This window comes from Hyposmocoma kahamanoa, unplaced genomic scaffold (genome assembly GCF_003589595.1).
Source record: "Hyposmocoma kahamanoa isolate Upper Pololo Valley unplaced genomic scaffold, ASM358959v1 181, whole genome shotgun sequence".
NCBI lineage: Eukaryota > Metazoa > Arthropoda > Insecta > Lepidoptera > Cosmopterigidae > Hyposmocoma > Hyposmocoma kahamanoa.
In genome coordinates this window covers 158983-185180 of record NW_020653712.1, presented here as the reverse complement: position 1 = coordinate 185180, position 26198 = coordinate 158983, and the positions used below count along the sequence as shown (strand labels likewise).

The window sequence follows — 26198 nt, the reverse complement described above, 5'->3', positions numbered from 1 at the left end:
TTTGACTGTACGGTTCTGCCAACATCATAAACTTGTCCTCCATTTTAGTGCACCTGATGTTTTGATGGAGATATAATAATTTACGAAAATATCGTAAATACTATCTCAAAATGGGTTATTCTGTTCTTCCAATTGCTGTTTTCACCATCCTGTGGGGTGTAGTGGGTATTGTTTGCCCCTTCTTCGCGCCTAAAGGACCCAACAGAGGGTAAGTTTCCGATTCCAGCTTGACTCATAATTCGTGATAAAATTCTTATAATTTAACGTTATTTTACGTGTTAATTTCAGAATAATCCAGGTGGTGTTAATGCTAACTGCAGCTACATGCTGGTTATTGTAAGTTTAATTTTTCATTTCAAATTAGTTATTCGCAAATATACGTCATTTTTTATTTTATGTCGTGTTTCATCTCTCTTGGACTAAAACTTACTAAATACTACACAATGGCGTGCTTAAATATCATAAAGTTATTATTTAAATATAATCGTCATGTTTAGAAACTGAAGTTAACCTTGCAAATGGTCATAATTTTTTTTGACATCGTTAAGTATGTATGCAGTAAAGGAATTTACCAAATTATCCTCATTTAAAAAGAAAATTTCACATTTCCAAACACGTGACCCAGTCATATCGCATTGTTAATACAATGTGTACAGTGTATTTACACAAAAAGAGGAGTTTCTCAGAATTGATGAAAAACGAATTACTCACTTCCCGCAAAAAAAAAAACATTGAAATGTATATGTTATAGTTTATTAGAGACACATAAACAATTTCTCAAATATATTTAAAAATGAAATTGAAAAAATAATTTCATGTTTTTGAATAAGGATTATTTTGGCCAGAAATAGCTCACATAAAGTGTGTCTCAGTTTTGAGTTAAGTAGATATCTTTTGTTTCTTACAATTGTAATTGTAAGTCAATGCTTACAATATTCTAACGACAGTTTTTTTAAAGAGTAGAAAATCAAATTTTACGTTCAGTAATGATATAATATTAAATTTCACATATTATGAGTTACAACACTTGTAATAGCAGTACGATTATGATTGTTACAAAAAAACTCTGATGCTCAGGCCATACAGAGGCGGCCTCGGAAGCATTCCCGGGCATGGGAATTTTTGTAATGTACGAGTTCATATGAACCCTGCCACACCGAAACGCGCGGCGGCCGCCTCTGTGTGGCCAGAGCATTGTTCATCAAGTTATTCATTTATTTTGCATCATCCATGTCACAATATTACAATTTAAAATACTATGTCCAAGAATAATATGAACGCTACTAATTTATAATAGTTTAAATATAACACATTCGTATGTCTACATGTAGATACAAGGAGTAGCATGGAGTGGTTAATATTGCCAAATATTAATAACGTTTTTAATTCTGGATTTCCATATATTTTAATTAATAGCATGTAATACAATTTTTTTATGGTTTAAACTTACATGGACACATACACAAAACTTAGCTGGAAAGGCATATCCAATTTGTTCAAGGGAACATACTATAAACAATATCTTAGTTGTTTAGGTTCTTAGAAAAGTGTACCTAACTCATCTCTCATGTACTTTATATGGACAGGCATAAGTGTCCAGATGTGTACAAAAAAGAGGTTTTTGTGATAAACCAAAATAGGTAACCTCGCAGTTTATGACCTGTAATTAAATGTTGTGTTGATGTGTTTTACAGCTGGCTGTGTGCATACATGGTGCAAATGAATCCCCTTATTGGACCTAGACTAACCAACGAGACTCTCATCTGGATGGCACGCACTTGGGTAAGACAATACAAACTTTGTTACTTATAAACAGAGATCTATATAAATTGTATACAAGGCAGTAACTGTAAAGCTGGAAAAAAAAACAGATATTAATGTACTTGGTACTTGGTGCAGTGGGCTGGTATCTGCAACTCGACGACAAAGCGCCTATTATTGTATTTTATTCTATATTTTTTTAAATTTTCAACAAGTATAAAACAATTTCAATTTGATTAGATTTTGGAAGACTCTCAGTATCAATAAGAGATGACATGTTGAAATCTTTATCTTAACACGTTCCATTTTTATCGATTATATTCAAAACAGAATCGATAAAGATTTGGTATGTACATAACGTCTGACAAATCAAAGGCAGCACTTTATATGAACTAAAACTATAAATCACTGAATGACGCGTTCCATTAAACGCAGTTTTATTTCAGTGTATAAATACAAATTGTATTAATGATTGTAACGAATACTATGATGTTTTACTATAATCTGTCTTTTGAAGATGGAGTATGATGGCATTTACAGGGTTGCCAGTTTTCATAAAATTTATATAGTCATGTTGTTGTTGTCGTCAGTTTTGTCTGAACTGTGAATGTTACTGTTTTAATAACGACAGGGGGATATAATTAAAATGAAATACTTTAAAAACATGTTCCTATATGTATTTTTTATACATAGTTCTAAATTCAGTGCATCTATGTATGAATTTTCAAAAATTGATTATTCAATTGAACCTGACCCAGTTGCTCGAATAATGGGCCGATGATGATTGAAATCAAACATTGGTTATTTATTTCATAAGCGTAACTAACATTTTTTTTGGACTTTTCATACAGTTGGGCTAATTATTGCCTCTACTCTCACTTAGTTCAGTTGTCCAGTTCAGTTGATTGAACTAATGACATTTATTTCCTCATTTGTTCAGTTAAAAATAAAACAAGCTTTTGCCCCTGGTTTATAGTCCATTTTTTTAGGTACTTAACTAAATGTAAACAATCTTGATACATCTTTTTATTGAAACATATACTTTACAAATCAATAGGTATAAAAATAGGCACGCAATTTCATATGAAACTAAGTATTTGTATTTTGTATTTGAAGGTAAGTAAAAATCATTCTAGAAATGTACATTTCATTAAATAGACTTAATCAAGATTGTTTACATTTAGTGAAGTACCTAAACAAATGGACTACAGTTTTTTTATTCCCTCTATTCCCACTAGTTCAATTATCCATCCTCTCTCTACACTAGTTCTGTTGTCCAGTCCAGTTAGTTGATTGAACTATACAGAGTTTCTATCTTGTTTGTACAGTTGAAAATAAAACAAGCTTTTCCCCATTTGAATGGGGCCCAAAGTTTCATCAGTTCAGCCAAATGGGAAAAAGAGGTTCGTAAGTTCAATCAACTGAACTGGACAACTGAACTAGTGGGAATTATTGTACAAAAACATTAAAAATATTAAATATGAATATAAATTATACAGGGTTAATTTAAAATATTAAAAACCTCCCAGTGTTACTTTCTAGTATTTGAGCTTTTTTGTATCTTACCTGTATATTATGAAAATAAAATAAATATTATTAAAAAAAACCTTGCAGGACTGTATTACTAACAACGTAAACAACCTCTTTTGTTCCATGACTTTGTACAACGACATAATAAATTTACCAAATACAAACATTTAAGATTTTTTAAATAAAAAATAACGGGCACACACTCTTAACCCCGCACTAGGGAAACTATGGACACACATGGACAGACAACCACAAATTACACCCACACTCACAAGAACTATAAATGTAGGCCATACAAAAATTTCTCCCGACCCGGGAATCGAACCCGGGACCTCTGCGTGGCAGTCCAGTGTGGGGGCCTTTCGGCCACAGAGGCAGTTTTTTTTGTTGTACTATCTGACAAATTTTTAGATTTGTATTTAGTAGGAAAGTTCAAAAAGTTAAAGTTAACTTCTTAATAACACAGCATCTTAAATAAAAGGAAGACCATTTAACGTGTAATTTAAAATTTAAAGAATTTAACATGCAATTTGAAATTTTGTTCAGGAAAATGAATAATCCTTTTCTCGCGGCGGATTCGGTTCCCATTTCAGACAGTCTGTCATTATTTAAAAATCTTTGAATGCAGTTCGTATGGTTTTCCAAATAAAAATGAGTCTTCTTTTAGTAAAAAAACTTTCTATCTACGGTGTTTAAGGCACTTTCCCTCCGTGTGACATAGCCGTGGTCTGTATATTATAATCGAAATAAATTATTAATTTATAGTGTTTTGTTTATATTTTTTATCTTTATGTCATTTACTTGATTACAATATGCGTAACACCTGATTTTTCACGTGGACTAACAGGGGTCGCCGTAGCAATTGATATATTGTTTGCGTGACTACAAATACATCGATTTATCCCTCGACCAAATGGACACATCGTATTAACCATAGTATAAGACAAGTATGGTAACTTCATACAAACGTAACAGCGTGGCTTGTAGGTGTGCGCGCCCGCCGGGCGGTACTTAAGGCCAGATCAACGCGAGCCTATATTTTACGAGGTTAGGTGTGGAGGATTACGCTTCATATCCCGCAATCCGCGCGCTGTAAATTAATATGAAAAACACAGGAACACCTGATGGCGACTGGCGGGAAGCGGACAGCGAGCGTGTCGTTAAACCGCTGAACAATTTGCAAATTTTGGGATAAATGTCTCCATATAAAAATTATGTACAAAGTTAGATATTTTATTCTTAAGTAATTACTAATAATAATACGAATTTATTTCGGAGCCCGGGCCATAGATTGTTAGTAAATTACAAAATACTTAAGTCTAAGGGTTAGTTACGCAATACAAACACAGCAACACAAAAATAAATAAAAATTAACAATACAATGAGCGAACATCGGCGAATATATTATATAGATATTATTCACAAAAAAAAAATTTTCTTAAAATAAATATTATTAAATTTGTATTGAATAGATATTCAATTATTTTTTGTGAAATTACTCCAATAATCTCTGTTCCAATCCATTTAAACAACAAGTAAACAAACCTGTTTGGTTAAAATTCTAAAGCAATCACTCAACGTATCGAATAAATAACACTTTCACGTATATTTCAAAGGATATCTCTTTTTTCCAACAATATTCATTGGAATAGCATCGGAAAATCGTATTTGAAAAATAGTTGTCCAAAAGTGATTTAGTGAAGTTTATTTTTCAACTATATACGTACTTCTGTTATTTGTCTATGGTTGCATAGTGTTATACGAAAAAAAAATTCGGTTCATTCAATTAAAGTTTTTGTAATCGATTAGTAAGTCGAATATTTTAATCTCATCAACAAATCAATCGAACGAGTATCTGAGTGTAAGGATTTGAAGAATTCAAAATTAAGATTTCGTAAATTTTAAATATATGCTTTTATAGGTTATGTATTTTCATTTAAGGAAAACTGCTAGTATGACTCAATAAAACAAATCGATTAATTCAGTTAATTAATCGATTTGCAGTTGGCATTACAATTCGGCATCACTAAACCGTCAATGGTCGGGTCAGTGGCTTGTTTATTTTTTGTTTCAAATGGATTGAAACGAAGTATCGTTTGTTATAACTATTAATTAAGCATTAGTTGGCATAGCGTCTGGCACGGTTTGCTTGGAGACGTCGGTTCGAATCCGGCTGGATCGAAAAAAAGTTTTTCTAAGTGTTCGACCTCTGTATTAAATAATTATAAATAACATTTTCATAAAAGTACTGAGACGTTACTGTAAGAAAGTGAATCTTTTTAAACTGTAGTAGCAGTAGAGGTCCTTGTGAAAGAGTTCGTCCAGGGAAGTACTGCCACCTTACCTATTTCTGCCGCCATGCAATAGTGTCAGCATTACTGTGTTCCGGTTTTGAAGGGTAAGGATGCTGGTGAAATTACAGGCACATGGGACTTGTCAACTTCTGTCACAGGGTGACGGGTGCAATGGCAGTGCCCCTCAGATCTTTGCGACTTATAGGTCTGAGTGGCACTGCAACCGTTATGGACAGGCGTATAGCTTATGCGCACGATGTGTTCGTACCGTCACTTGATATCGTAAAAAAAAATCTCCCAAAGAAGTTGCACTACTTGTCTTATTAAGCTGTGGTGTAACGTGGATGTGGAATGCGGTCGGAAGCAAGCAATAAAATGTATTTACGATGCCGTGCACGTGTCTCTTTGCGCTAGTATTGCACACTTGCCAAGTGCATTTTAAAAGGCATTCTTTATATGTAGATGTACATGTGCGGTATTTCAATCCAAGGTTACAATCATTGTTCTAGACGTAAACATGTATATGTACGTCTGTCTCCCACTGGCGTAGGCTGAGACTATGGATCATATTGGACAGTATTTCATACACGTTTATATCGACGGTTGAAATTTGAGGGATAACTTGTATAACTGCCTCCGTGGCCGAACGGTTACCATGCTGGTCTGCCACGCAGAAGTCCTGGGTTCGATTCGCGGGCCGGGAGAAATATTTGTATGGCCTACATTTATTTCTCTCGTGAGTTTGGGTGTAATTTGTGGTTGTCTATTTGTGTGTCTATGGCACCCGCCATACAGGGTTTCCTTAGTGCGGGGCTATGAGTGTGTGCATCAAAAAAAAAATGTCTCTTAGGACATTTCAAATTTCCATTGTCGATGTTGTCGATTTTGTCGATGTATCGAATTTTCAAATGTCGTAACGGACATTTGACATTTTTATAGTAAGGGACATTTTCCATTACGACAAAATGTTCTTTACAACATGTCAATTTCCACCGTCGATATATATTTTAGTAACAGCAGAGCTCCTTGTAAAAGCGTTCGTCCAGAGAATTACTGCCACCTTACCTATTTCTGCCGCCAAGCAGTAATGTGAATATTACGTTACGTTTTTAAGACCCCGAAACTTACCTCTTTCACAAGGTCCTTCATTGCTGTTTAATTGGGAACTACTGAATTACATATTATGTACATGCATATATACACCTGTAGAAGATATAGTGACAAAGATAAAGAAAAGGATACTTAGATGGTTCAGACATGTAGAGATAATTAATGAATGAAAGAGGATTGATCAAACAGATTTATAAGGCGAGTGTAAGCGGGCAAGTTAACTTACCATGACCAAATTGAGGCCATCCTAAAGAAGGGCCAGGTCAAGTACCCTTAACCGACGAGCGTGTATGAAAGCATTGATGCGTGTTGATGAAGCGAAAGATGTGTGGAAGACTGTTGTCTCTGCCTAACCCGATGGGAAAAAGGCGTGAAGTATATGAATGTATGTATATGTGGTTCAGTACTTGCATCCAACATTTGTGGGTGTAGGAACTATTCACTTTCTCCGCAAGCACTATCCGAAGTCTTAAGAAATAATAAAGAAAGAAAGAGACATGTATTCGGCTATTTCAAACAAATCAAGTACCAAGTATTATCAGTTAAAAACAAAAGAAAACATAAAATGAAATAAAATCCAGCCAGCTCAGTTTTGTTACGATGTGACCTTACATCGTCGTACTACCTTTTTTATCGCCTTTTTTTCCGGTTCCTGGCCAATCGTTTTTTAATTCCTTTGCCTCGCCATTCTCATTTTGTTTCGTTCCATCGTTTCTGCCTGCCCGATCGCCGCAGCAAACACGTCAGCTCGTTAATTTTTTTGAACCGTTTATCAGTTACAAAAATCTCTTGTGCGATAAACGTGTTAAAGGTCACGAATATTAATAAAACGGGAATAATATTTATAAAACTGGATTTATTACCACTATTTCTTTACCCTTTGGAATTTTGAACTTTAAACTTACTAAGCAAGATCTATGGAGGCTGCGGAGGCTACTACTCTCCTGGCTACATTACAATCCTACAAAACATTCTAATCCTCAATCCTTCACTTTTATGCTGGAGCCTCATGACTAGTTTCCAGCTGTAGCCTGAAAGGAGGTAGATGTACAATAAAATTTCATAACTACTGAACCTAATTAAAAACGAGAATAAAATTACAATTGTACGTAAACGTGGAGTAGGTTATTTTCAGGTTTTCCTTTATCTAATTTCAGTGGCAATTTTTATTATTTAAATATCGAGTATATGATCGTAAAATATTAAATAATATTTCTGGATATTACCTTCGAATATTAAGTAATACTTGATGTAATATTCTACAATATTTCAATAATAAAAATTGCCTTCGAAATTAGGTAGAGAAAACTATCCTGAAAATTACCCAAACCGATGATATAGAAGAAAACAATCCGGTGGTTGCGTCATGCGAGCCGCGACATTCACGTGAGCTAAGTCGCGATCGCCGGTCATTGTATTTATAGCCACTACCGACTAATGTGCTACCCGTATATATCATTTAGTATATACAGTACCTATACGTAGCGCATATAACAAGTTGCCAGAATTTATAAAAGAAACTGCCGTAGACATTGTTTTTTCGCGATCGCAAGCTGCATGCAGATGGCGCTGCAGCACGCACACATAAAAATGCGTGCCTAAGATTTTTTAATTTATTTAATTGCATCACGGATAGCACAACGACATGTATCTTGTACAAACATTGACCCTGTTAGGGTGTTGCAATCTATAAGTATACATTAAATTCTGTAATCTTAAAGAAAATGAATACAATAAAACATCTATTAGGTTTTCTTAAAAAAAAAACTAAATATGGTTACCTGTCGGTAGTACCGAAATTACATTTTCCAGAAATAACGTTTGGTCGAAATTTCATAACCTCGAAAGTAATTTTGAGAGGAAAATGTTTTTATCTTTTAAACCTAACTTAACCTAACCTTTTTTTTTATTACCGTGAGGAAAATGCGTTACGCATTCCCCTCCGCTGGGAGACGGCGGTGATATGTGGGACTCTCTCCTGGGGACTATGTCGATCCCCAAGAGCATACCCACTAAAAACCTCACGATGTTCCTGCGCGCACCTGGCGCCGGAGCCGCAGGGTCCCCTGCTACGCAGATGACACTCTAGTCTACGCCCGGGGGCGGGATTGGGGGGAAGCGTCGCGACTGGCCACGGAGGGAAGCGCCCTAGTAGTCAGCCGCATTGGGGAGCTGGGGCTCATGGTCGCCTTCGACAAAACAGAGGTCGTAGCATTCTATGGCCTCAGTCGAGGGCCTCCGCCCGGCTCCTGTGTGGAGGGGGGAGGAAGGAGGGTCGGGGTGAGCTCTCATATAAAGTATCTTGGGCTCACCCTGGACAGCCGGTGGAACTTTAAAGAGCACTTCCACCGGCTGTCGCCGCGACTCGTGTCCGCCGCGGCGGCGCTTGGACGCCTTATGCGCGGCATGCGCCCTGCCTGGATCCGCACCCTGGGAGCTCGAGGCGTCCGTCCTCGAGCAGACCTACAGGTGCCGTGCGGAAGCCAGGGCACGTGGAGAGCGCCCCACACTAGAGGAGCTAGTGGAGGTTCGGCGTGCCGCCAAGACCACCGTCCAGGCGGGTGGGTGTTAGGACGCACTCCGATCGGCCAGATACGGGGAGCGCACCGTCCAGGCGCTGCTCCCTGTACTGGCCGATTGGAGAAAGATGAGGCACGGGTCCCTCACCGGTCCCCCGGCGTCTTGTTCAGGTACTCACCAGACACGGCTGTTTCGGTGACTACCTGCACAAGATCGCACGGAGGGAGGTGACCCCGGAGTGTCACGAGTGCGGCGTTGCTACAGACTCGGCGAGGCACACCTTGGAGGTGTGCCCGACCTGGAGCCAGCAGCGCCGGGATCTCGTAGAGGTGGTGGGACGACACCTCTCACTGCTCAGCATAGTTAGAGCCATGCTGGGAAGCGAGAGGTCATGGCAGGCGATGGCGACATCAGGTCCTCGCAGAAGGAGACAGCCGAACGGGTCCGAGAAGACAGCGCCCTCTCGGACCCCATTCGGCGTCGGTGGAGAGGACGCACGGGACGGCTCTTCGCCGACCGCCTGCGTCCCATCAGCGGAGGCCATCAGGGTGCGGGGTTGTGAGACCCTACCCCTGCATTGCACAGGCCTCCGCCGCCGGTAGATGCCCCAAATGTTCCAGGGCATCTCCGAGCAGGTCGCCCCCCATGATTAAGGGGGGGATGGTGTAGGGGTCCGCCCAAAGGCGGACCAGCACCACAGGAGTCGCGGTAGCATCTGAAAGGGACCCCGCGGCTCCGGCGCCAGGTGCGCGCAGGAACATCGTGAGGTTTTTAGTGGGTATGCTCTTGGGGATCGACATAGTCCCCAGGAGAGACTCCCACATATGCCCGCCGTCTCCCAGCGGCGGGGAATGCATAACGCATTTGCCTCACAATATATTTATTCAGATTACTCACAATATATATAGGTCAGACTTACCTATAAAACAAAACAATAATGTATAAGAAATGCTACGTCATCCTTATAAGGATGAAATTACAGGGTGACAGGTTGAACGAGATAAATAGTTAATAATCTCAGTACAGAGTACTAAAAAACCGACCTCAAAAGTACGTGGAATTACGTCTATTTGCTAAGTTTTATTGAAATATCCTTAAATTTCAATAAAACTTTCCCACTTCCCTTCATTCAACGCGTGCGCATAGGCCGGTAAGGGTACGGTCACTAGCTGCATGTTCGATCTTGCGCAGAGTATTACAATATGTTAGAGGCAGTATGTTAGAGCCTGGAGATCTGCAACACAGGTTCTTCCTAGTGCAGACTCCAGCTCTCTCAAAGGTATGTAACTTGTAAACTTACTAAATGTACCTAAGTTGTAAACTTTGAAGAGAGAAATAAACATTTTTGTATTTTTTGTATTTTGTAGTATTTTCCTTAGAGAAAAAAGGTAGTGTTTTTTTTACATATTCGGTATACTCCCATATATGTCTCCCAAAATTACTCCACATTGTGCGATGTTGTTTGTTAAGCGACTTTAAATATTTACCTCGTTCAACGTGTCACCCTGTATAAGTATAGCGACTATTTGCGAATATGTCCAAATCCTTTCAAAAAAATCATTATATGGGACTATTGTTATTGGTCATGGCAGAGGAAAAGTTATTTGGGTACGTTTACTTCCAATCTTAAACGAAATATAAGTGGTACCTACGCGTCGAAGACCCACATTCCTACTGGGCTTCTTTTGCCTATTCTCGGCCACCAATAAGTCAACCTCTTGCGCCACCTGTTATCACCTCTCCTTGCTATATATCCCGATCCCAACTCCATTTGAGTTCCGGGATCCGAGTTCCAGCTACCTGGACTTTCATCCGAATGATCCTTTAAATTAATATTATTTTTAATTATTAAATTTCAGCAACAACAAGAGTAATTCACAATCTGTACATAAAGTAATTATGTCTATGGACGACCTTGGCGCAGGCGCAAGTTTCGCACTATCTTTTATGTAACAAGCACGTCACTCTCTCGTGTTTTTACGATGCGTTAGTATCTATTTACAATAACGTAATAATTACGTACATACGAGTATATGTATATTGTAAAGAATTACTTCCACTGAATGTAGCTTTGATAATTTCATATGTAGCTAATGTAATTTGTTTAAGCTAGGGTGAAATATGCATTTGTGATCGGCCACGACGTCGCTTTTGGTAGTCGCCGTATTTACCGACACGGTATCGGCTTCAGTAGGTCAGAAAGAGCCTGCAATAAGAACGAAATAGGCATTGGAAATATAACCATTTCTTCAGATCTAAATCTTGCATATTTTATTCTTCAAACAAACCGATGTTTTGGGCCCTATAAAAGTCCCTTGGTTACGGCTAGGGCTTGCAGGACCTGTTCGGTTTCTAAAATGTTGATTCCCGGTGCTGGGTTCGGCTCAGTACCGATACTCTCGGTATTCCCGGTACTTCTTTGTCACGTCTGTTCCTAACAGTTGCATTGTCACTCAGAGCTTTAAGTCACAAAATATCTGAGGGGCACTGCCTCTGCACCCGACACCCTGAGATATAAGTTGACAAGTCCCATGTGTCTGTAATTTCACTAGCACCTTTACCCTTCGAAACCTGAACGCAGTAATGTTCACATTACTGCTTGATGGCAGAAATTGGTAAGGTGGCAGCATTTCCCTGGACGAACTCTTTCACAAGGAGCTCTACCTGCGTCTAAAAACTGCAACCAGTAAGTGTGTTTTTTCCGGGTTATCTATACCTATTCAATAATTTACGCAATAACAATACCATAAATAATAAAGAAAATCTTCATTATCTAATCAAAATAAAGGTTTTTTATTAAAAATATCTATTTGAGAGATAATTACTATTAAATTTACTTACATACATACATATACTTCACGCCTTTTTCCCATCGGGGTAGGCAGAGACAAAAGTCTTCCACTTGCTACGGTCCTGACACACATCTTTCGCCTCATGAACATGCATCAATGCTTTCATACACGCCGTCGGTTAAGGGTACTCTTGACATGGCTCTTCTTTAGCATGGCCTCAATTTGGTCATGATAAGTTCGCCTTGGTCGGCCCATACAAACTTGCCCGCTCACACTCGCCTTATCAATCTGTTTCGTCAGTCTTCTTTCATTCATTCTTTATACATGTCCGAACCATCTAAGCATCCCTTTCTCTATCTTTGTCACTATATCTTCTTCCACGCCGTAACGCTCTCTTATCACACTGTTCCGTAATTTATCCATCCGAGTTACTCCAGGCATACTCCTCAAAGCTCTCATTTCTACTGCATTAATTCTACCTTCATGCTTCTACTGCCAAACCCAATATTCACTACCATACATAAGTGTAGGAACCAGCACCCCTCCATGCACTATTAAATTTAACATAACGTAATATCGTAAAATCACATTGTGGTTTATGTAGCATTAATAAATAACGATATTACACATAGCTCAGTAGGTAGTCCGTTGTTATAACCCGGAGTACCGGGAATCTATAATCGCGGTACCGGGACTGATGGTGTTTCCGGAACCGGGAATTCCCGGGACCAAGTCCTAGTCACGACTGACTGAAATGGTAAAGTTAGGTGATAATGAATGATCGATTATGTTATTACGATAGTAAGTAACGGGACGAATAAGTCGTGCGTCTGGTTGTAAGCGACACGCATATTCATGATAGCTGCAGTGACACTCTTCTTCTTTTAAATGCTATGACTCCATCGAAATAAACGATGATTTCGCCAATGTCAAGTAAAAATGACTATGTGAGGTAGTTTTGTAAAAATATTATGACTTATAATTTATAATGTTACAACCCCATCGATGCCATCGGTAAACCCGCCAATTCTAAGTTGAGGAATGCACGCGTTTTTAACTCCAAGATTGACCGGTAAATTCCGAAAACATTCGCTGAGAAGAGAATCTACAACAACAGAGTACATACACAGACTATTACAAATTGTTTTTTTTTAAATAAACTTACACAGGACATAGACAAAAGAAGAGTGGACTAACGTTAAGAGGAAGTTAGAGTGACGATACGATTACAGTCAAAAAAACAGGTGCTCGAGGGCTGCCAAACCGCACTCGCACAGAGAGTGTAGCTTTGAATTGCAAAGATCTGAGAGACGCTGTCACTGCGCCTGTCCCCTTGAGACATAAGTTGATAAGTCTCCAGTGCCTGTAATTTCACCAGCACCCTTACTCTCTGCTCACATTATTGCTTGGCGGCAGCAATAGGTCAAGGTCAGGTACTTCCCTGGACGAACACTCATAACCTTTTTAGTAGCAGTAGAGTCCCTTGTGAAAGAGTTCTTCCAAGGTAGTACTGCCGCCTTATCTATTTCTGCTGCCAAGCAGTAATGTCAGCATTACTGTGTTCCGGTTTCGAAGGGTAAGAGTGCTGGTGAAATTACAGGCACATGGGACTTGTCAACTTATGTCTCAGGGTGACGGGCGCAATGGCAGTGCCCCTCAAATCTGTGCGATTTAAACTTCTAAGTGGCACTGCAACTGTTATGGACAGGCGTGTAGCTTACCATCAGGCGCAAGACTTGTTCGTCCAGTCATTTGATATTATTAAAAAAAACCTACACGAAGCCTGCAGGTCCATAGACTTCGGGAACGTTTTAAAATGTCATTAAAGAGACCAGGCCAGGCCCTTTACTCTCGCTCTCCGTCCGAAACAATTACTATCAAATAAGTAATACTCGACCAATTAAAAGACGCACGATGCGAATGAAGCTTCATACTTGACATTGTTTTTTAAGTTGGTCGAGTATTGCTTATTTGACATTAATTGTTTCGCATGTATGTCGAATGAGATGACCCACCCGTATTAGGCGAAAGGTAGCTCGATAGCATTGACATTCCGTCTCTTCCACGTCAGTCGAGTTCAGATGCTCGTACGCATATTTCTGATAATAAAATGACTGTTGTAATGCAATAGGTCACCGGTTCACCACTTATCAACGAAGGGTCAACAGTTCTCTCGTTTAATAGATATAATTTTCATCTTGTCATATATCGATCGAGTCGGTTTATAGCGAAAATGGTTTATTTATTTAATCAGACTCTCACAACAATGAGTAAACTATAATTACGCAGGCATACAGACACTATGGTTTTAAACTAAGTGTCCCATTACTTAAAGGATGGAAGGAAGGACAGCATGCACTAAAAGAAATACAATAATATTTGGTTAGACCTGACGATACAAAAGTACAATCATTATAAACTTATCACATCACTTTCTTTATTATAGAAACGGAAGTACAATTTAGATCAATTTCATTCTGATACTCCTTATACAGTGTTAATGCTCGTGATAAAAAACAATGTAGCCTCAAAAACGTGCGACATCTTGGCCTATGGAAGAGCCTATTACAACCAGACCTAGGCAATTGTCGCGGGATAAGGAAGTCTATTTTAGAGAGCAGACCAGGGCAACCAATAATGCCTGAGACAATTCTTTTGATAAAGGTCAAATCAATCACTTTTCTACGGGTTTCTAGTGTAGCCATCTTAAATGGTTTCAAACGATTGTCATACGATGCAAGTTTTGCAGCTAATTTGCAAGAGTAGGTTAATTGCCACATAAACCTTTTCTGCAACTTTTCATCAATCATATCTACCATATTCAGTCGTTTGCGACCAGTTCGACTCTTACTTTTTATATACTTGAGCTGGATATTCACTGGCGAGCTGTAACCGTACCCACATGTTATGTAATAAAAATCATACTGTGTACACGGTGGGCGAGCTTGCTGCAAGCGGAACGCGTTCGATTCGCAGTGAGCTGACGATAACCAGGAAGTCTACCACGGAATACGATACTACGTGACTGCGTCCGCGACGAAGCTCACACGTACTACATATGTCAGTTTTACAATGAAAGTAATGTCAAAATTCGATACGAAAGCTGTCTTTTGACGTTTCGGAGTAAGGATTTATGATTTATATATTTACGCGTTTCGTGGTAGCCTCCGGTCCGATACGAAGATAAAACTATGATCGTTGTTCCGTATTTCCTGGTAGACCTCCAGGTATTCATTGTTGCGAGTGAGGACTGTTTCAAGCGTACGCACTAGAACCTCGTTACGGTATTCTTCTTGGGGTGCCATCTCCTACCGGAAGTCAGCTAGCATTATGGCAATTTGGGTCCGAGAAGTTATGGTTCGGAACTGTTAGGTGCTACTCATGTTAAACCACTCTGCAACATTTTGAAACAATGTAATTTTTCTACGACCACGCCTTCTGCGGCCCTGAATTTTTCCCTGCAGAATGAGTAGAAAGTATTTATCAGTCCGCATGATGTGCCCAAAGTACTGCAGCTTCCTCCCCTTTACTGTTTCCAGAAGATCTAAACCTTTGTGCATTCTCCGCAATACGTTGTCATTGGTGGCTCTATATATCTAAAAATGATTATAACTAAAAAACTAAATATTGATTGTAATGAATATTATTATGTCTCGCTACCAGGCACTTAGGGTCCTAACAATCACTCAGTTTTTTTTAAGTGCTATGGCTCCATCGAAATAACCGTTGTTTCTGGGAACACATTGCATTTTCCAGCAAATGCTGAGTTGCCGCTGCTGGCACCACACAAAATTTTTTTATACTTAATGTGTTTGCTTATATTTATTTAAATAATATGGCGTGAAAATTGTCATTAGTAAGGCCGGAGCAAAACAAAAATCATTCCTTAAGAAAAAGTGGTGCCTTAGCGACATTTAAACACAATTTATTAGCACACAAGGTATTAGTATACTTCATTTCACTGGTTAACTTATTCTACACATAAAATTTAGCACAAAATGTAGTATTAAACTGCCTCCGTGGCCGAACGGTTACCATACCGGACTGCCATGCAGAGGTCCTGGGTTCGATTCCCAGGCCGGGAGAAATATGTGTATGGCCTACATTTATTTCTCTCGTGAGTTTGGGTGTAATTTGTGGTTGTCTATGTGTGTGTCCATGGCACCCGCGATACAGGGTTTCCCTAATGCGGGGCTATGTTGAGTGTGTGCGTTATTATTATTATTATTATTATTATTATTATTATTTGATAATACGTGGAAAATTTTAGGCAAGCCGGTGAAAATGGAGTTACATGAACGCCTCGCCACTGATCTTAAGTGTCTTTAAAAAAAATTGCAGACAATTTACAGTACATTTTGTTAGTACACTTACAAACTGTCTATTGTACGTTAGTACAAAAGTTACAGAATAAAAATAAAGAAAATAAAATTAGTGAAATGACTACATGATTCCTGCTAAGTTCACCGAGCTCACATAACGTGAAGTTTGGTTAATCTAGCAAGCAGATCGGAGTCCCACCTATCATTTTAACTCTGAGCTCTCTTACACTCTGCTCAGGCAGAATATTTTAATATATATTATATTTTTGTTTTTCTTACTTTTTTCTTGTGTGGTGTCCTTTGTGGTATTCCAATAAATGTGTTTTCTTTTTGTTCTTCTTCTTCATGATATTCACTAGTTTTTTGTGAAATTAGTCCATTAGTTTTGTTTTAACTATTAATACAAAGATCGAACACGAAGAAAAATTCCTTTTTTTTATATATCAAGTGGCGGTGCGAACAAGTTGTGCGCGTGATGGTAAACTAGACGCGTGTCCATAACAATTACTGTGCCACTTAGAGCTTTAAAACGCTAAGATCAGAGCGGTAGTGCCCCTGCCCCTCGTGACCCTGAGACATAAGTTGACAAGTCCCATGTGCCTGTAATTTCACCACCACCCTTACACTTCAAAACCGTAGAACGTATAAATGGGTTGATTGTCATGATGAATAAAACTTTAGATGTCAATATCTCGAAAGTTACCGAAATTTACATTTGGAAAATGTATTAATTAAAACAAGGAGGGGGGGCTATAGACGCCAAAAGACAAAAATACATTTGTATTATTTAGTAAAAGATAAACTAAGGACACTGTTCTAAAAGTAGCCGTTAACTTCTAATTCTGTCGTGGAAAGCATGTGGCCGAGAAAGAGATCCTTGTCCGTAGTAACCTTGTGAACGAATTCTAAAAGCGGCGTGATATATTTATGCGCCCGCGTCGACTGCGCGGCGTTGAAGAGAGGCGTTGCGTAACAATGGAACAAAGTACATTACGGAAAGTGTTAGGTAATTAGAGTAAAAGGCTGACTTACGTTCTTGACCCACGTTACATAATTTTCAGAAACGAATGATAGCTGTTGGCAAATACAAAATCATGGCTGTATGCGTCTTCGCTTTTTACAATATTTTAGTTTGAGTTGTTAGTTGTGTTTGGTTTGTTGTTGTTGTTGTTGTGAGTTGTGGTATTATGTATGGAATAGGAGCTAGTTGGCCGTCTGTTGATAAAAAAAGACACGCCATTTGCAAAATCCATAATTGTTGTGTTCTGAGCCATATTTTATTCATACAAGAACTAAACATTGTATTTATTCCCTCGCAAATATGATGAAAAACATTATATGTATCACGGACGGTAAAAAAAAATACAAAACTCGAGTTATGAAAGCCCTCAGCTTTCGGATTCGGGCTTCTCATAGACCTTCGTTAGTAATTTGTTATTTGCCGTCTTTAATACATAATAGTCGCGACGCGCGCGATAAAATTGAGTCGCGCTATTGGCTGTCTCAATTGAGACAGCCAATTGCGCGCGCTTATTTCAATTTTATCGCGCGCGTTGCGACTATCTGGGGTTATAGGGATTGTATATATATGATATAGTAACAAATTAGCACATTCTTTAAACAATATCCTTAGGTGTATAGCATATTTTTGTAACATCGTTATTTAATAGTAAGTAGCGGTACCATTTGATCTAGCAAAACACTCTTTCTTCGGATCTCTTCCGGTGAATGTTTCAGTACGAGGACAAAAATGTGAATTAAATAATCGTAAACACAATAACGTTTGTACTTAGCATTTTAATTAGTTAAATTATACTTCTTCCATTAATAATATATTTTAAATTAGAATTTATGAGTTTTGCATGAACAACAATCAATAAAAACAAAAGTATGTGAAAATGCGTATGCGTATTGTTTTCACTCTAAGGCGACGAAGGTGATTCACAGAACAACATGCAGAACATTTCGCACTCACAACTAAACACTGTCGTATCTTATAAAATTGTGGAACTGAAAAATCTGTATAAAAAAAATACTGCGATCGATCTTATTGCGAATAATGTAATTATTTTTATTTATACATAATGTTTAGTTAACCATTTATGAACGAGAACATAAATCGGCTTCATTCAGAATTTTTTTGAACTTTCAAATGGTGTTTTCCCAATTCCACCAATTTTGAATTAAGACAGTATTTGGTTTCATCTGCGATTTGTGACAATTTTTCGGAAACAAGACTGCGATATACCTGCCTACTATAATTCATTATCTATTACTGTTGTCACCAAATTACCCTTTAAGTTGGAAGCTTTGTCTGGCTTTCGCTGGACACTGCGACTGACATCTCCGGTACTATAGGAAATTTGGTAGTTGCATTTAGATTGAACAGCTTAGCGGTAGCAACTGCTAGTTGTGCGATGCACAACGGGAGGTGAGCGTGCTTACAGCTCCGGTAGTTCTGCACGTGCACCCGGGGTCGCTCACCCAAGGCATACCCCGGACACTCCATACAACAGTCGAAAGTTATTTACCTACTACTACATACAGCAAGGCGCTGTCTGCAGACGCGCAAAAGTGTGCGTGAAGTGGCAGGGTTACCCATCACTTTCTCGTACGTGGTCAGAGCGGCAACATAGCGAAAACTCTAACGGGAATTTTTTATATATAAATCTATTAAGGAATCCTAATAATTACACATACTCACTAGGTATTTATATTAATATAATATTATATTATATATTAATATATATATTATATATTCATTCACTAACTAGAAAAATCTGAAAGTTTTTTTTAATATTTAAAAGCACCTAAAATGTTATGTTTTGGACAGGCACTTTTAAATAAGCTAACTAAGGTATTTGAATGCGTGCCCAACTTTATCATTACTTAGTTAATAATTATAATCACTACATATAAGACGGCAATACAAATTGAAAATTCGAGTCTACTATATTACATCTCAATATGTTGATATAATAAATCTGTATTTTTAATTACCTCGTTTCATCTTTCGGAAAACGAAAAAACTCTATCCCGTTTAGATGATGATAAACAGCCGTACTCACGACCATTGTAAATAGTAACGTACAATGAAGTATTAACGTAAAACTTTCTTAATAAATAAATGAAAACTATATTCAAATATCAAAGTCGTTCGACAGCCTTATTACCGTTCAGTCAATGTGGGGCGTGGTGCGATATCTAAAGCTAGGGAGGGGCGGAGAGTATCCATTCTCGTTACTTTTTGTTATCTGCCTAAGGCACTAGCCTTTAGAGCACCGGTTGAAGTCCGTGACAACGATCTGTAACACCCTGTCCACGGGCTGATCTACGGTCAGAACCTGAACTGACAAGGTCTCTACGCAGGCTTGTTTGCACAGGTAATAGTGCCCTTCCCGTATAACCAAGAGGTTTATAGTGAGGGGCGCTATAATCAAAACGTAGATCTAAGATATCGTCATAATAACTACGTGTTAGATAAAGATATATAGAAAGACAACATGAGTAGATTCCACACAAATATGATTCAAAATGTATTCTATTTAAGTTTATTACACGACATTTGGAAGATTTTACAGGGGCAGCATGTTTTAGGTTTCTTATGACTGTTTTAAAATATGTACGTCCTGTTTTAAAATTGAATTTTAAAACATACTTAAAAACAACATTGTATTTTAAAACGGAACGTAAATATTTTGAAACAGTCGTTAAAACCTAAAACAGTGTAAGGCCCTTTCTACGAACCACCGACGATATGGGACTGCTGTCACCAAATATTGTAGATACCAATTACGAGATCTTTTGGTGAAATTACAGGCACGTGGGACTTGTCAACTTCTGTCTCAGGGTGACGGGCGCAGATCTTTGCAATTTAAAGTTCTGAGTGGCACTGCAACTGTTCTGCACAGGCGTGTAGCTTACCATCAGGCGTACGACTTGTTCGTTCCGTCACTTGATATTATAAAAAAAAACATTTGAATGAAGAAATCGCACCTTTCAAATGATAGTGACTGCACAAATCAGTAATGAAATATATCAAAATAAGCTGTATATTTATATACAGCAGACAACAAAACCGATGTCTTCTCATAATAACATTTTAGAAACATTTCTGAGGGTACATAAACATTTAAAGAACGCATCAAACTTCGCAATTTCTACTGTTCTTATCGCGAACTCCATAGAGTTGAATTTAAATCTAAAGTTTTCAGTTTGTCGTACGACAAACTTGACGCTGCACAATTTATATATTTAATATAATAAAGTTACGGCTACTACGGCTAAATAAAAGTCGTTGAAAAACAAATACAAAGATCCGACAAAACAAGCACATGGAAAAATTCGTGAGGTCCGCTGGTTCGTTCCGTGGCTTAGTTGGCATAGAGTCTGGCACAGTTTGCTAGAAGACGTCGGTTCGAATCCGGCCGGACTGAAAGGATTTTTTTTAAGTGTTCGATCTTTGTATTAATAATTATAACAAACTAGTGAAGTAATTTCACAAAAAATAATTGAATAACAATTCAATGCAAATTTAATTATAAACTTGTATTTTTTTTTTTGTTTCAGGGCAACCAATACAACAAGACAAAGGTCGTTTAAACAGTGGTGTTTAAAAATCGTTTAAGAATTTAATGTTATAATTATTCAAAGAGTTATTGTTCAAAGTGTTAACTGCCGAAGCTTTTAAAAACTTTCCCTTTTGTAAAAAACAATATATAATAAAGATGGCGTTTTTCCTCTAAAAAAATGTGAAGTTTAAAGATGGCCACCGTCTCGATTTCCCGCGAAAAAAATGTCAGAAAAACTATTGAAGAAAAATTACAATCTAAGATCTCTGGCAGTATGGCTAATTATTGCAGTAAAGCCTGTCCCTAAGGACGAAATATTTTGCTAAAATTAATAATGTATTGTTAGTTTCGGTCAGCTAATATGAAACAAGGCGGCATTTTAATGTGCAGTCAATAGCACGTCACGCTATACACTTTTGTTCGAATATCGTCTAGAGCAAGATCTGTACTTAAATTACGAGTATTATGGTTTCTTGACCGGTGTGGTAGAATGTGCCCTGCTTGTATAAAAAAAAATTATAACGTTAATAATAAAAACTTGAGCGCCATCTTTGTTATTCACGAATATAATTAAACTTATTGATGTGTAAGTGTCACAAGACGAAAAAATAAAAGAAAAAAGCTATTCTCTAAAAGAAAATCATTCCAGTTCTACATGAGGAAGGTAAATAAGTAAATAGAGTATTAATTTGTGTTTATGTAATATATAACTGTAGATAATCTGTATAATTTATTTCAAATAAAGTTTACGTCAGGTATTTTGGTTGTTTTTTTTGTTAAAACGTAGTTGAAACCCCATTTACCATATAGGTACGGGTTTACTGGTGAGCACAGGTACAGGGGTACAGGAGACGCGGAAGGAAATTGAAGCTACACTCTACACTATAGGTCCCCAAAGTTTTTGGCTCACCGCTCATTTAGGCACGATAAAAACAATTTCAACGCCCACCATGTAGCATCCTCTGGACAGCATAAACGCCTCCCAATTGCTTCCGAAGCCATACCGCCACTCTAGGACTCTTCAGCGCCCACTGGGGGGCCACTTGGTAAGCTATGCTCTACACAAACTCAATATAGAATCTTCAGGGCGGGGTATTTCTATGCGAGCCTACGTTTGAGGCTGCAGGCAGGAGGTGAGATGTAAGTGTAAGATGGCGACTAACGGGGCAGCGGGCGGCGCGGCGTGTCGTTGGCAATTTACAAATTTTGGGATAAATGTGAATTTAAACTTTTTCTCTGTAGTAATTAAAGAGACATCTTCATATAAAAATTATGTTCAAAGTTAGATAATTTTACTGACCTCCATTTACTGTACCTCCGAGCATTTCTCAGCCCCTTCGACAGCCCGAGAAACTTCGAAGTATTCCTCTAGTTGACGCATTAGTAGCTTAACATAAGAAAGATCTATGAAATGGAGTATCCTAACGTCAGATAGGTCGCAAAGTGTAATTTAAAAGGAACAAGGAAACAGAATTTGTGAGAAACCAAGATACCTTTCACGGGAAAGAGCCCCGAGCACGTACCGTGAGCGCCTCTCAAGAGTAGGTCCAACGAAATGCAGGAAGGACTAAGGGAAGGTTTATATCATCCCTTAAACAGGCCACTGCTAATCATTAGACTTAGTCACTTCTAAGGAAAGGGTTGAGTCTGCCTTAAAGAAATGAGAATACAGAAGGCTCGGTCCACAAGATTTGTTGTAAGAGACGATAAAAGAGGAAAAAGAAGGCCCAAAAGGGCCTAATAGAACTGTAATTTTAGTAGTCATATAGATTTATGTGGTACAAAAGGACTTAAAGCTATTATTACATTCCAATATAAACCTTGTAAGGGCACTGCAATTAACTTACTTCACTACACACATAATATCATGTACTTTTACTATCGAAATACTCCTTTAAGTCATGAAACAGTTCGACAGCAAGTGACTTGCATTGGCGAACATGTAATTATTTTCAATGTTTCATAGTCTAAGAGGTTCTTATAAACTTTTATTGCCATATTATGTGCACCCGATCTAAGAATTTCTAAATTTCTGTATTTTCTTACAAACTTACTAATTTCAAATACACTAATAATATTTGATGTCAAAGTTTTTAAACTACCAAAATATGTTTAACAATAGAAAGAAAGAAAACTTTATTACACAATCACAGATACGCATATAAACGAAACAATAGAGGAACAATAATAAAAATTAAAAAATATATATTAAAAAAGACATAATTGTGCAGTATCTACTCACCATCATGCGTGTCGCGACTGGTACAATCGGGACTTGCTCAGCTTTAGCGAACATATTTTTTTTAAACTGATTTTCAGCAAGGCGGGGGCGAGTGAGCCACTGACAAAAATAAAGAAATAAACAGATTAAAAAAAACCGACATAATAGGAAGCATATCGCACTGCTATTACAATAGTGTTATAACTCAAAATATGTTAAATTCAAGATTATACTATTGCTGAACGTAAAATTTAATTCTCTACACGTCAATAAAACCGTTGTAAAGATATTGTAAGAAACAATGAAAATATAATATCTACTTTACTCGAAATGAGGCAAAATTTTCGTGAGCTAGTTCTGGACAAAACAGTCCTTACTCAAAATTATTAAATTATTTTATCCTTTTTAGTTGTAAATATATTTGGCAAGTAGGATTATTTAGATGTCTGTAATTAACTTATACATACATTTTAATAACCTTTCACGAGAAGTAAGTAATTAGTTTTTCATCGATTCTAAAAAAATACACTTTTTGAGTTAATACACTATTATATTAATAGTGCGATATAATATAACTATAATATACACATGAAATACTTATAAGTTACAATATGCAAATAACAGTATATCAATAAAATAAACTTAATTTATAATATTTTTATACAAATTTGATTAGGAAGTGTTTTGTGATTTATTGGCATGTCCTCCCGTTTCTACTTCTGTGCCATACCTGTTTTTTTTTTATAAAATATATAATTTGACCTCCAACTCACCTGATGGAAAGTGGTGATGAGGTCGACGATGGAGCATGCACACCTAAATAATGCCTATTCACTCTCGCCTTGAAAAGATCCAAGTTATAACGTTCAGCGAACAAGTCTGCAGGCAGGGAATTCCATTCCATAGCCGTTCGCCATATAAATGTGGAAGCGTAACGCTTCGTGCGACTCTTTGGAATATCCACAACATAGGGGTGGAACCCAAGCCTACGCCTAGTCCCCCGGTGATGGAAGGGGGAAGACGGAATTAAATCGTGTAATTCTATCGCACACTCTCTCCGTGATATATCTTGTAAAATACCTATAAGCAGGCAAGTTTACGGCGGTGTTCAAGGTTCTGCAGCTTCGCCTCCACTAATTCCCAGTCACCTATAAGCCTCCTGCCACAATTGTCAATTGAATCCAAAGTTGCCAGTTAATATGTAGCAGAGCCATTCCAAAGGTGGCAGCAGTACTCCATGCACGATCGGACTTGTGCTTGGTATAGCTGAAGCAACTGTCCCGGTGTAAAGTAACGCCTCACCCTGGAAAGGATGCCAAGCTTCCTTGCTGCATTTTTGACCATGGATTCAATGTATCTGCCGAAGTTCAAATTGGACGACAGGTCCATTCCCAGGAAGCGGGAGACAATCGGCTATCGGCATGGATATATCACGAAAAGTCGGAGTCAGCTCAAAGGGACTCCGTTTTGTAGAGAATAGACACGCCTGTATTTTGGTAGCGTTAAATTTGACAAGATTGGCATCGCCCCAATCGGAGACTGCCTGGAGTGTCAAACCCGAACGGCTAACCATGCACTGTCGACAAGGCAAGGATTTTCTCTGAACTGTGCTGTCATCAACATACGCAAAGGTACCTGGAATTAACATATCATTGATATGCAGCAGAAAGAGAGTTGCAGATAGTACGGAACCCTGAGGAACTCCGGCGGCATCTATCGCCATATGTTCGGAAGAGTAGCCTTCTAAGATCACTCGAATTGAACGTTCACTCAAGAAATCCGAGATCCAATTGCAAACGTCAGTGGGAAGCCCATAAGAGAGAAGCTAACTTAAAAGGCTTGCATGCCAGACCCAGAGTCCAAGGCTTAAGAAATGTCCAAAGACACTGCAAGTGCTTCGCCTTATTCATATTCATATTCATATTCATTTAATCATTGCATTGCATGGGTAGGTAGTAGTAGCAGGTATACAATTTGTTGTGATCTGCCATGTAACCCTGCAGGGCACCGCAATATTTACATTAATTACATAATACTACATAATATCATTACATAATATCCACTTTCAATTTAATAATTTACATATCTTTACAAATAAAATTCTTACAAATACAGTCAAATAAGGTCAAGTGGAATAATTAATAAAATTTAAATATGTCAATAGTAAGATTAATTGTCAATAAAAAAGAGAAAAATAAATTACAATAATTAAATAGATTACAATAATTAAATAGATTCCAAAATTTAAACAACATTCAATATAATAACAATGACAATTAAATAAAATCTTAAATATAGGATAAACTTCCAAGAAACGCAATCAAAACTGTAAAATACTAAATTAAATTTATTTATTTTAGTATATCTTAATTTTTTAAATTTTTATTTTTTATTATTTAAATCATGATTAACAACTTAATCTCTACTCTCAAAAAACTCTTGTAGTGTGTAGAAGGATTTTTGTATTAAGTATTTCCTTAAACTTTTCGTGAAATTATCAATGTTAATCTAATTCCTGATAATCGTTGGGACTTTGTTATATATTTTTAAACACATTATAAATGGGCCGGAGCTATGCATTTGCAATTTTGAAAGTGGAACAGGTATTTTGTGTCTAGGTCGCAAAGGTCGCTTATCGGTCAGTGGCTGCTCGTTTGGGAAAAGGTGATTATGTTTTCTTATAAATTTGCTCACCTCTAAGATATAAATTGATGGCAAGGTGAGAATATTAAGTTTTTTGAAATATGGCCTGCAACTGTCTGTCGACCTAATGTTGGCCAATATTATCACACATTTCTTTTGGCACACTTTTTTTTTCCTTTCGCCTTGCTTTTCTATAGTCTCGCTCCATATGTGACAGGTATACACAAGAAGATCCCCAGTAGATCGCCCTCGTCGGAATCCGTACTGGCGATCACTAAGGTCGTTGTCTTCAAGGTACGACAGGAAACGGTTGTTGAGTACACGTTCCATAGTCTTGCAGAGTATGGAAGTGACTGAGATAGGTCTATAGTTGGCAGGGTTAGGTTAGGTTAGGTTTGCTTCCCCTTTTCGACACAGGTTGCACGTTTGCAAGC

The 26198-nt window shown here is 37.8% G+C and overlaps 1 protein-coding gene across 1 annotated transcript; it reads left to right on the top strand.

The window, feature by feature from the left end:
* The first annotated feature begins 38 nt into the window (after positions 1–38).
* LOC113226081 (V-type proton ATPase subunit e 2) lies at positions 39–21530 on the top strand. Its single transcript, XM_026458599.1, has 4 exons — positions 39–208; positions 289–336; positions 1695–1782; positions 20899–21530. Exons 1-4 carry the CDS (start codon positions 111–113, stop codon positions 20929–20931), a joined length of 267 nt encoding a protein of 88 aa, XP_026314384.1. The 5' UTR covers positions 39–110; the 3' UTR covers positions 20932–21530.
* The last annotated feature ends 4668 nt before the right edge of the window (positions 21531–26198 follow it).

Bases quoted from the DNA above. Each gene is read 5' to 3' on its own strand.
- LOC113226081 (XM_026458599.1), top strand. From the start codon at position 111: ATGGGTTATTCTGTTCTTCCAATTGCTGTTTTCACCATCCTGTGGGGT. The intron at 209-288 runs GTAAGTTTCCGA...TGTTAATTTCAG, and splicing joins CCTAAAGGACCCAACAGAGG to AATAATCCAGGTGGTGTTAA. The intron at 337-1,694 runs GTAAGTTTAATT...TGTGTTTTACAG, and splicing joins GCAGCTACATGCTGGTTATT to CTGGCTGTGTGCATACATGG.